Source organism: Notechis scutatus, chromosome 6 (genome assembly GCF_049901735.1).
Source record: "Notechis scutatus isolate UNSWTSFEM ecotype Mainland chromosome 6, rNotScu1.2, whole genome shotgun sequence".
NCBI classification, from domain to species: Eukaryota; Metazoa; Chordata; class Lepidosauria; order Squamata; family Elapidae; genus Notechis; species Notechis scutatus.
In genome coordinates, this window is record NC_142014.1 from 57,422,153 (window position 1) to 57,435,444 (window position 13,292).

Consider the following 13,292-nt stretch of genomic DNA (forward strand, 5'->3'; position numbering starts at 1 on the left):
TGAAAAATGTAGATAGCTTCTGTAATTTTAAAAGATTTATTTCTCCGGCACTGCTGGTTTTTATTGAACTGCCTCTGGCTTCCCTGATAAGTAGGCATTACAAAAGGCCTTTGCAACTCACTAAGTTACCAAGATAGGATTCTTTTATCATCAGAAGAGAAGTTGTTCCTATTGTTAAAAAGTATTTACAGATTCAAAATTATATACCAAAATATAATAGCCGGAGGATGTTTCTCTTAAAAAATGTTCAATTTCATGACTAACTATAATTCTTTTCAATGCAAGAAAGATCAGCACGTTTCTAAGTCAACTTAATGTTTCCTACATTCAACAGTGAGCTATCAAAATTTTATAAAAATATACTTGGCAAAAAAGGTATAGTTTTGGGAGCATAATTGTTCTTGCAAAATGTATGCTAGTGCATCGAAGCATTAGTGTCTTGCTTTTATATCAGTCTATATGTTGAGTCTAAGAATAGACTTTTTATGCCCAGTATATGAGTGTGAGCCAAAGAAATCATTAAATACATTTTGCATTTAATTAATCAAATTGCTTATCTATAAACAACTATTCATGACTTTAATTTACCTGTACAGTCTTGTGAAATACCTATATATTTTATTAATTTGCCTAGATGTAATGCATTACTTTTCATTTTTAGCCTGTTTTTGAATGTTTTTGCTGTTTCTGTAATATGATTAAATCCATGTTTCTTTGCACTGCCAGTGTATGGTGATCTTCTGAATTTTACTAGAAGTGCATGGGAGCATTCCCCACAACATCCATGGGTAACAGGTGAGCTAAGGAACTGCGGGCAAGACCACATGGCCTACATCACTTTATCTTCCTTTGGAAAATACAAAAAGAGCTCTTACTGCTATCTTTTTCAATCACCTGACTCCTGAAACAGTTGTCTTATTGGCCTTCTGGTAGGGCTCGCCTGCTAGTGATTGATTTAAAAGGGTTTTCTCTTACATTTCACAGGTGAGAATTAAAGAAAGGGACATCGTACTTGTAAAAACTCAAATAGACCCTTTAGAACCTATATCTGCATTCTTCGACCTTGCTTTGGGAAAGTTTTCAGAATGAATTTCCTGCGAAGGCGTCTCTCAGACAGTAGTTTTGTGGCTAACTTGCCAAATGGTTATATGATGGACCTTCAGCGTCCAGATAATTCCACCAGCAACCCTGTTTCCCCAGCAACAGAGAGGAGGCAGCAGCCAATACAGCAACCAACTGCTCTTTCTTCTGGTACCAGCATCTTCAACTCCATCTCCAGTGCCATGAAGCAAACCACACAAGCAGCTGCAGGACTCATAGAGCAGTCAGCAACTCCTGCCCCTGTAGCCCAACAGAAACCTCAAATTCTCTTGATAATTGATGACCCCCACACAGATTGGTAAGTAACCACATTTTGTGTCTTGTTTGTTTCAGCTGCAAGTAACCCTGATAGTTCTGAACTCAAATTGATTAATGCCTCTGGAATGCACGACTCAGATAAATTTATTTCTTTTGCATACCACATACCATATTCTGAATGTGGATCACAGTGCCTTAGAAAATGTAAAGCAATGTCTAAAATATATAATGCAAATGAGAAATAACAGGTGGCCATTAATGTAACAGCATATACAATGTCATTTATTTCAAAAGAAATACGACATTATTAACAAAGTGATTGAATATCTTGGAAAGGTAGCTACTGGGATTCGAAGATACATAACAGATTGCAAGGTTATAGTGTCTGTACTGCTTGCAATATAAATAATTATTTTATAAACAGCAGTTATCTGTTGATATTTTTCATTTGAAAATTGGCCACTTTAAAAATCTAAATGACTTTAATCCAGTAATATTTGAAGTGCCACTGTGCCATCTATGAGAATATTACTCATTGTTATTTAAATTCTTTGTATCCTTTGTATTGTAGGAGTCTACTTGGTGGATATTTAAGGCTGAACCCAACAACTTGTTTATTTTATTCTTTCTTCCTGGCCGTCTATCAAATGCTTTTTAATTGTAATTTGACTCATAGACTGAAAACTATCAGGAGCCAGAATGCTTATCTTTCTGTTTTAGGGAAAAGTAAGGAGAGACAGCCACCAGTATTTTACCAAATACTTTTGGAAAAAAAATTATGCTAATACTTGAGTTTTCTTAGGATAGATTTGTCTGCTATCTTTTGTAAAGGAGGGCAAGTTTGTGTGTCTCGCCCCTCCTAACCTGTTTATGATTTTTATGCTCCATGTAATTACATTAGTAGGGCACCAGGTGTCAGTACTTCTTCAAGTACCTCCTCATACAGGCATACGTATAGTAACTGCGTATTGAGGGCTCTGCAATCTCTTATCTTACATATTGTCCAATGGATTTTCAGTCCAATAAGCAAAATGAGCAAACATGCTTTTCTGCTTGGTCATACATTGAAATGTATGGCCAAGCTTTCCATGGATCATAATATCATTTATTCACAATATTCCTAAATATAGGAATAGATTAAAATTCAAATATTTTAAAAAGCTTTTCACATGTGACAAAAGCAAGAAACCAATAGTTTTCAAAATGTGCTAAATTAAAAATTTGGTGACCCCATATCTCTTGGCCAATGGGTGAGGTACAATGAATGTGGTAGATCAGAACATCTGAAAGACACCCAGGTTTCTTTTCCTAGCTGTGACAGAGCTTACTTTTCAGTGGAACAGAATGCATAGCAGGGATATTTATTTATTTTTGCTCATTTTTATATCTTTTAATAAACTAGCTATTCATATGTAATACATCCCTGTAGTTCAACTGCAGAAAAGTGCACACTTCTTTCTGCTTGAAAGGTTTATTTTGGAGACTTTAATTTCCTAAGAGTACCTGTCAGAATAGGATTTTAAAAGTCCAGGGAAAGGACTACAGATGTATATTCAAAGCATCAGGAAACAGAATGGCAGAACTCCATGTTACTGCATGTCAGCCAAATCTAGGCACGTGACCCCACTCAAGAGGAAAAGTTCCACCTCTGGCAATTTCCTTGCCAGCACTAAATTAAATTATGTTCTTTCTAGACTGAATTCTGACCACATATTAACCTTTTCCAGCAAAATCAGATTCTGGTTCTATCATTTTTGAGGGGTCCTTGGTGCTCTCTTGATTGTTTTCTTAAAGATGTTTCATTATCCAACATAGGTAACATCAGTGCACCAAGTGAACCAAGCTCAGAGAGCACCAAGGACCCTTCATTTCAACTCTGAGCTACAAACATAGATAGTTTCCCCTGGGAAGAATTCTTACAATTAATTACAATTACAATTAAGAGTCCATCTGGATTCTTAACCCATTAAAATTTCTAAAATTAACACTCTAATCACCCTTTTGCTCAATGTTTTGTAAATTTTTTTGCAAATACTTAAACTCATAGTTAAAACTCCTTTCTTACAGGAATGAAGAAAACTCATTCAGTAAATCAAATAAAACTTGCCATTCCAAAGGTTCTCAAGCTTTGCAGAGAATTTTTTTAAAAAATTCAATCCAAAGTGATTAAGAGATGAGGCTCGGAGTAATCTTATGTCTCTATAGGCTACATTGATGGCCACAAACCTGAAGAAATCTCATACTCTTAGATATTTACAAGCCAGCCACAAAAATCTCAATTCCTTCCATCTTCTCATGAAAATCAACTGTCAGGAACATATATGGGCAATTTCAAGATTTCTCCTTTGTCCAGGGAGATTACTGCAGTCTCAGTATAGCATACAGATACTGTTTTCAGCCATAATATGGTCCCTCTCTTCCAGGGATGTTAGTTCATCATGTCCTTACCAAAAGCAATCAAAAGCTTGCTATCTAACATTTCAAACTGTTGCCAATTGACTTCTTGTAGGTGTGTTCATGTAACATCATGAGATTCATATATCTTTGACAGGTTAATTGAATGGAATTTAAAAACATGCTTAAATATAGCAGATCATACATTTATTTTGGACTTATTAATGTGCCCATAGCATAAAGTACTAATGATACTTTTTGTTCCGAACTAAGCAGGCTTGTAAGCCTGCAAACCTGACTAGCCGTTTCCAAGCAGGCTCGTAATCCTGCACTTTTGATTGGTTCGTTGACAGTGAGTGGCGATTGGTCAATTGGGACTGATCTGATTGGCTAGTTAACGGGCTGCCGTGATTGGACGCTCCAAGCGCGGCAAACTTAAACCATTGGACGCTTTGACAGCAGCCAGCTCTATAAAAGGAGCTGCTGTTGCTATTCTTTTTGCTCTGCTTCCTGAAGTCACTAATAAAGAGTTGAAGTCACAATTCGATGTCTCGTCTCCGTTATCGCGCCTACCCTCCGAGATAGAACATTGGGACTCGTATATGGACAGGTTCCAAATGTTCCTGGAAACCAATAATCTGAAGGATGCTACGCCTGGAAAAAAACGTGTGGTGTTCCTAACGGACCCGCCGTTTTTAAAATGGCAAAGGCATTAGCGAAACCAGCTGAAGTCAAAACTATGGATTGGGACACCCTCGCTCCCATTCTCAGGGCTCATTACGCCCCAGCGGTTCCAACCCTCATCAGAAGACACGAGTTTTACCAGAGGGACCAACGGGAAAGCGAGAGCATCAGGGACTTTGTAGCTGACCTAAGAAATTTGGGTGGACTATGTGGCTTCGCGAATCTGGAAGAAGCCATGAGAGATCGGATTGTCCTGGGTCTAAGAGACCCCACCATCCAAAGCAAGATTATGGCAAAAGGAGATATCACCCTCGCAGATGCCATAGCGGATGCTACTGCAGCAGAAGCAACCAGGAAGTCAGCGGCTCAAATGCGCCGAGCGACTGGATCCAACCGCCATCTCGCCAGCGACATCACAATGCCCACAGAAAGACACACAACAACAGCCCACCACGAAGACATCGAGTCCTCATCAGAAGGTGAAGAAGAAGAAGTCAATAGACTCAGATCAGAGCGCGACCAGCGAGACCAGCGAGGTCGAAAAACCAGCTACCAGTGCGCCGGATGTGGGGGAAACCACCCACGAGCAGATTGCAGGTTCCTAGACGCCATCTGTCGTACCTGTGATAAAAGGGGCCACATCGCCAAAGTCTGCAGGAGTAAACGGGTATCCAGCCCCAAGAGGAACGAAAATACCTTCCGGCAGACAGCGGGCAGCCACCCATCAAGCCGGGACTGCCCGAACACTCAGTGGAGCCCGTACAATAGGAGCCGAATGCTTGCCGCCGCTACCAGACGAGAAGAGGCACATCAGACCGTCATTATCGGCCACGCATCATCAGTGGATGCAAAGAAAATCCGGGTAAAGGTCACCATCGAAGACAGACCATGCATCATGGAAGTCGACTCCGGGTCGTCCCTATCAATGGTCTCCTGGAAAACTCTCAAGCAACTGATCCCTGACATCCGTCGTCAGGATCTCCGCACCCAGAGACTCATTTTAAAAGACTACCAAGGCAATCGGATCCCAGTTGCTGGTTCCAGTCACGTCCACGTCTCGTTTAAAGACCACACCGCAACTCTACCTCTCACCGTCGTTGACAGAGACAGACCCAGTCTATTGGGATTACAGTGGTTCACGCCATTAGGAATCGAATTGGCAGGCATCAACCAGACTGTAAGCGAGGACTGGGAGGCGGCCCTCATCCGGGATTTCCAAGATGTCTTCTCCGAGCAACTAGGCAAGTACAAGGGGTCCCCCATTTTGTTTAATCTCCGCCCTGACATCGCACCCATCTGTCTAAAGCCATGCCGAGTTCCCTTTGCCCTCAAACCGAAAATTGATGAACAATTGGACAAATTAATAGCACAGGGCATATTAGAACCCATCGACCACGCCCGGTGGGAGACCTCAATAGTAACCCCCATAAAACCTGACGGGTCCCTGAGAATTTGTGGGGATTACAAGGCCACCCTGAATCACGCGCTTCAACAGAGCGCCTATCCAGTACCCGTGGTCCAACACCTTCTTCACTCACTCAGGGGCGGAAAGGTATTTGCTAAGCTTGACCTGGCCCAAGCGTATCAGCAACTACCGGTAGATGCAAAGACCGCAGAAGCCCAGACTATAGTCACGCACAGGGGTGCGTTCAAATGTAACAGACTCCAGTTCGGAGTAAGCGTAGCACCTGGCATTTTTCAAAGTTTGATGGAAAGATTGCTACAGGGCATAAAAGGAGTCGTACCTATTTCGATGATGTATTGATAGCCGCCCCTACACGAAGTCAATTAGAAAACGTCTAAGAACCGTCCTACAAAAGTTCCAGGACTCAGGACTCAAAGTCAAGAGGGACAAGTGCCAATTATGCACTGAGAGGGTTGAATTCCTTGGCTACCTTCTTGACAAGCATGGTATTCACCCTACCGAAAAGAAATTAGCAGCTATCAAAAACGCTTCAAGACCCAGAAACAAGACAGACCTCCAAGCCTTCCTGGGCCTCATTAACTTTTATAACATCTTCCTACCCCAGAAGGCGACTGTTGCTGAACCCCTGCATAGGCTCCTCGACAAGAAGGCTTCCTGGTTTTGGGGACGCTCGAGAGGAGCAAGCCTTCCAACAAGTCAAAGACCTCCTCACATCTGATGCAGTATTAATCCAATATAACGAAACACTACCCTTGACTGTGACGTGTGACGCTTCACCTTTTGGAGTAGGAGCCATCCTGAGCCACGTTCTACCAAACGGTACAGAGGCGCCTATCGCATTCTTTTCAAGAACTTTGTCAAAAACTGAAAGGAACTATAGTCAATTGGATAAAGAAGCCCTTGCTATTGTATCCGCAATTAAAAGGTTCCACGAATACGTATATGGACGATCCTTTTCTATAATCACAGACCACAAGCCATTGCTTGGCATATTGGCAGGGATAAACCAACTCCCACATCCTATCACCAAGAATGACACGTTGGTCGGAGTTCTTAGCCGCATACGACTACCAGTTAAGACATCGACCGGGAAAGCCATTCCCCATGCTGACGCCTTAAGCCGTTCGCCATTGCCTGAGTTCCTAGATGACCCAGCTCCTACACTTTCCACGCTACATATAGAGATGCTTCCCTCACCTCCACTAACTGCGCAGGATATCGCGTTAGAAACAAAAAAAGACCCTTGTCTGGCACGAGTCCTCAGCTGGGTGGAGAGGGGATGGCCAGAAATCAAAACCAATGACAAGTTCAAACCCTTCAAAAACAGACAGACAGAACTATTCTCCCAAAAGGGGTGTGTGCTATGGGGAGACCGAGTAGCCATTCCAGAAAAACTTCAACGCAGAGTCCTGGAAGTGCTGCACGATGGACACCCGGGCATCGTACGTATGAAAGCGCTGGCAAGGAGCTACGCATGGTGGCCAGGCATGGACAGACAAATCGAAGTTTGGGTTGCCACCTGTAACAAATGCCAAGAAACGCACGCAGCTCCACCAAAAGCACCCCCAACGGAATGGGAAACGCCCAGGGGTCCATGGTCCCGCATCCACATCGATTTTGCGGGACCTACAAAAGGCCATACCTTTCTGATAACAGTGGACGCCTACTCGAACTGGCTCGAGGTGAACAAGATGAAGACCACAACCACAGAAGCAGTCATAAAAAAACTAAACAGATTGTTTGCAACACACTGTAAGAATTTTACAGGTGACCCTTTGTGGGTCCCTGCCAAGATAACACAAATTACAGGCCCCCGTTCCTACCGATTAGAAACCACAGATGGAAGATTGTGGAAGCGCCACATCGACCAGCTGCATTCAAGGCTACTAACTACCCCCTCCACGAACTCTGACATCGAAACCAGAGGGGGAAGGGAAACCGAGGATTTTGAAAACGAAATAAGACCTGCCCCAGGACTCGCTAGCCCGCAGTCAGCACATCCAAGCCCAGCATACTCACCTGATGACGAGGACCCATGGCAGACGGTCGTTTCCCCAGGCAGCAGCAGCCAAGTGAGGTCAGCAAGTTCGGAGGACCCAGACGACAGGGACATCGTTGTAGGCATCCCTGAGTCACCTCCAAAGATACCCAGCATAGAAGCCAGGTCACCGTTAAACAACCCACCAGAACCAGCATCCGAGCTAAGGCAGGTTGAACAACGCAAATCAGGTAGACAGGTGCGAAGACCTGCCTACCTGCGCGAATACATCACCCCTCCCCTAGAGGGGAGGGGTGTTCCGAACTAAGCAGGCTCGTAAGCCTGCAAACCTGACTAGCCGTTTCCAAGCAGGCTCGTAATCCTGCACTTTTGATTGGTTCATTGACAGCGAGTCGTGATTGGTCAATTGGGACTGATCTGATTGGCTAGTTAACGGGCTGCCGCGATTGGACGCTCCAAGCGCAGCAAACTTAAACCATTGGATGCTTTGACAGCAGCCAGCTCTATAAAAGGAGCTGCTGTTGCTATTCTTTTTGCTCTGCTTCCTGAAGTCACTAATAAAGAGTTGAAGTCACAATTCGATGTCTCGTCTCTGTTATTGTGCCTACCCTCGGAGATAGAACACTTTTCATTCATTTCATTCAATGATCATGCCCACTAACGGGTGGAAGTTTTACAGAGAGAGATCCAAACTCAAAATAAAAAGGAATATTAGTGGAACAGTCTGCCTCCTGAAGTCATATGTGCTCCATCACTGAAGGGGCTTCAAAGATTGTACAGCCATTTGTATAGGATAATTTGTTCTGCAACCAGAAGTCTTCCAAGGTCCCTTTCAATCATATGATTCCACAATTCTGGTTGTTTATATTAGAAAGTGCTATTATTTGAACTCAGCTAAAACTAAATTAAGCTCATTGCAATGACTAGAGGACCTCTGACTGGAAATGCTTCATTCAGAGTATAAATTTTAATCGCTGCTCATCTTACATGTCTACATATGGATTATTCTGAATAGGGAAACAAAAATGCACACTTTTTTCTACCAAAAAATAAAAAATAAACCGCAGAGAAAGTCTCTGTGGAATTCTAGGGGGAAAAAACAATATTTAGAATTTCCTTTCAACAAGCATGTCAAAAGAAAATAAATCCTGAGTTGTAGTCCTTGAGTGTTTGCCATACAAAAGAAAAGGTGACTAGGAATTGTTACAAATGATGTGCACGTGCACACAAACACATACACACCACAAATATATCAGATAGTAGCTCTGTCTGGGTGTATCTCCAAAGTCATGAACTACTGCACGTCTTTTGCAATTTTTCCTTTGTAAATATTATTAGTGTGAAAATACTAATAGTGTGCTTAAATATATACTGACCAGGGTCATTTTGATATGAGAACAGGTTTAACCTAAAACTAACTGATCATTTTCAAAATGCATTCAGTAGCACATTTCTACCCTGCACAATATTAAAAACAAACCCACTGCAGTTCTGAACAAAGCAAATCAGGTGCAGAATTACCGCACATGACAGCTGCCTAGAGATTTTGAGCCTGGTATAAAATTTAAACTATAATCAATTAATGCCTTTGATTCCATGTAATTTTGTCAAAGTGTCAAGACCAATAACACTTCTCACATAACTGGGTAGAGTTTCATAAGTCTGCTGCCACTTGTATTTATACTTTTTTATGTAGTATATATTTAAAGCAGCATAGGATCCAGTTTTCCTCGCAAAAAAAATAGCCAAGAACTATAAGGATTAACATTGATACAAAAATAGGCTTTAGGAGTCTGGAAAATATTTCCTCCTAGGTTATAAATACAGTCATGTGAGTCAAATTTGGTAGCCTAATTACTTTAGCAGAGTTTCCTTAAATGTACTACATTTAACCCCCTAGGGTCTTGTTTGGAGTATGCTACTGGAAAGTAACATACTTTGCAATGTTTCGCTAAAATAAAGCTATCTGTTACGTAGGAAGCATAAGAAAGTGGTTCATTATATATTATTAAAGAAATCTATTATTAAACCTTAAGAGAAACTAGAATTCTGAAAACATTACTTCTAATGTTTTAGTTCTTGAACAACTATTTTATATTGACATTGCAAAGCAGCTCATATATTATTATAACACATTATAATCTTCTCAATATTTTTTAATACTGCACAGTAGTAAAAATTACCCATTTTGGCCATAACAAACATGATCCTAGAAACTCTTGCTGTCAATTTAAAGTTTACAAAATGATGTACCATGTTTCTCCAACAATACCCCCACCCCCCATAGGAAGGCCCAGCATGTTTTCTAGGCTTGAGGTGAAATTAAGCCCTCCCCCAAAATTTAGGCCTATTTTAAAACATGTGAAATGGAGGGGAAGGTGGGGAGGAACTTGCCATTAGGAGCACCCCGTGGGCAGCCATGCCTTGCCGCCAGCTGCTCCTAACAGCCAATCATGGCGAAGTGCAGAGATCTCCCTACCCCCACCAAGTGCCTTTGCTGCAGACCCAGGTATGGTGCTGGCTATAGGCTGGGTCAGTGGGCGGGTGGTGGTGGCGTGGATGTTGGCCGCGATGGCGGCGTGGCACTTTGTGTCACGGGACCTTTGTTGGCCACTGCTGGCAAAGCGATGCTCCTGCAGGAGGGCAGGCAGTTCTCATTGGCAGCGGGGTCTGTCCCACCGCTGTTGCTTCTGCTGTTGGAAATGGCGCTGGCGAGAGAGGTGCCACTGCCAGCAGGAACCGTGGAAGCTATGGCGGCAGCTCCCTTGCCTGAGAAGCGGCTGAAACGCTGCCAGTGGAGGAATGCGCTTGAACCGTTCCTTCACCCACTGGAAGAGCCACTTCTCCACTACTGCTGGGCCGCAATGTCCAGCAGGGACTTCAGCCTCTGCGTCTTGCTCAATGGCAGCACTCCGAACGTGGCATAAGCTGCAGTGAGGGAAGAAGGGAAAGTGACAGTGGTGGAGGAAGCGGCAGCGGCAGCTGACAAAGGTCCCATGACACAAAGTGCCCTGCCGCCACCAAGGCTGACATCCACGACGATGACGCCCACCCACTGACCTGGCCTGCAGTCAGCACTATACCTGGGTCTGCAGCAAAGGCGCTTGGCGGGGGTAGGGAGCTCTCCATGCTCCGCATGATTGGCCATTAGGAGCATCTGATGGCGAGGCATGGTTGCCTGTGGGGCGCTCTAGGTGTGTGTGTGGGGGGGAGAATTAAGTTATCCCAGAAAAGATGGCCTAGCCGTTTTTTCAAAGGTCAAAAGAAAATAAGGCCCGGCCTTATTTTCTAAGAAACACTGTAGAATGTTTTCAAACTTTCAAAAACTCTTAATAAAGTAGGTGTATGAGGTTACATTAATTGATGTTTATTCTCCTACTCTTGGGTTTTATTAGTTTAACTGTACTTATTTTGGTTCTTAAATCATCATGGAGTTTTTAATTGTTGTCTTGTATGCTATCCAGATTCACATATTTATGAGATGGGTGGCTATATAAATCTGCTAAATAAATAAAATAAAACATGATGTTTAAGAAAAGTGATGGTAAAGCATCTGCAAGATACAGATAGAGACCACTTCCACATGGTCACTGTTATCTCTCTTTGAAGATGCCTCAGAACATTATAATTGAATGTCTTATAGTGGGTCTATGATTATATTCACCACACCAATTATGGAAACACTTGAGTTAATGTACATTAATTAGGGAACACAGAAAGTTCCCTCTGGCCAGAAAACCCCTTTCTGAATCTTATACTGCCATGTTGTTTATTACAAGCAAAGAAAAGAGTGATGGCACTCAGTAGACTTGATGGTTGAGAAGAATGGAAAAGCAATGAAGTCAAGAAGCAGGCTTTGGTAGGAGTTCCTGCCAATTAAAAAGCATTCTCTACAGGGGTGGGCTTCAAAAATTTTAGCAATGGGTTCTCTGCCCAGTTGCTGGATGGGTGTGGCCATGATGGGCATGGCCTAGTTGGCCTCCTGCACCATGACAGAGGGGCATTTTTGCCCTCTCCGGGCTCCAGAAGCTTTCCTTTCCAGCCTTCCCGAACTTCCAGGGGGCTCGTTTTTCACCCTCCCCGAGCCGCCACATGTGCCCTGCACTTACCTTCATCCAAAACGGGCTGCGTGAGGACTCCTGGGAGGAGCAGGGTAGGATGGGAGGAGCCACCCAGGAGTGGGATTTGGGGGTTCTCCGAACTGCACAAAATCTTAACTAGGGGCTCTCTCAAACTCCTGCAAACCCCCAGCAGCCCACCCTTGATTCTCTACCCAAGCATGCAGAGATTCAAATGTTTTAAAACCACAGTATTTCTTTTTTTTTTTTTTTTGAGATTTAGGATTTTTTGGGAACTCCAAAAATGTTTTGGTTGGGGAAGAACAACAACAGAATAGGAATGAAGGGCTGCCATAGAAATTTTGTACCAAACTTTTGAAGTCCCTGTAGATAGATTCATAGAACTGTTTTTCAAGGTGCAGTAGTGAATCAGTTCTGAAATTTTATTTCAGAAAAAGAAAAATGAAATAGTTTTATTTCTAGAAAATAAAATCCAGCAGTTAAAATCAACCTTCCAAAGAAATAAAGTTAAAAAAGAAGAAAAATTGGAGAAACTGTTTTCCAGGAGCCATGAAACAAGATGCTTTGCTTCAAAATGTGAGGCAGCTGGCCTCCTAGAATCTCGGTTATCTGCTTTTTCTCCTGGCTCTTCTACATGGATGGTATACTAACAGCCAGACCAATTAGGCACTCAAAGCAATTTATTCAGAAGCTCCAGGCAGCTCCCTGACTGTGCCAAGTCTTGGCACAAGATACGAGCTACTATATGCAATAAGTTACACCATTTCATTTTATTCATCAATGAGTTGGCAGTTCTATGCAATAGCACTAAGCATAAATTGGAAGAATGTAATTTATAGTTGTCAAAAGCCTTCATTCCACTCTCTCTTTACTGAACATCATGTGATTTATTGCTGAAAAATCCAAATGGTACACAAAACATATGCCATATTTTGGGGGAGACTAGTTACATGTATTTAATTTATTTATTTAAAACATGTAGCCACCATCTGATATAAAGTTCCTAATATAATATAGGAACAAACACTTAACATAAAATTATAATATGAACAGCAGTGGCATGAGTTGCATTCATAACAAGCTGTGAAGATATTAAAATTTTAACATTTACATGCACAAAACAAACCTGAAAAGGTGGTCATCATTTGCATCAGAACATTATGATGCACATGTCATCATTTGCTACCTCCTTTTTTCCCTACTCTCCCCATTCCAAGACTGTGGATTAGTGTGTTCATAGAAATAGCCTTCCAAGATAACATTATGATTATGCAAGCCAAAAGTGCAGCTGAACTATTAAAAAATAAACTATCATGGTTTAGACATCTGACAATGATATAAAGAAGCTATA

The 13,292-nt window shown here is 42.3% G+C and overlaps 1 protein-coding gene across 1 annotated transcript in view; it reads left to right on the forward strand.

Moving 5' to 3' along the window:
* Positions 1 to 13,292, forward strand: part of SYN3 (synapsin III) — a 200,136-nt gene that overhangs the window by 16,183 nt on the left and 170,661 nt on the right. Inside the window, exon 2 of the mRNA XM_026694961.2 lies at positions 985 to 1,399. Within this exon, the coding sequence (XP_026550746.2) occupies positions 1,086 to 1,399 (314 nt within the window). The 5' untranslated portion in view covers positions 985 to 1,085. The remainder of the gene's footprint in view (positions 1 to 984; positions 1,400 to 13,292) is intronic.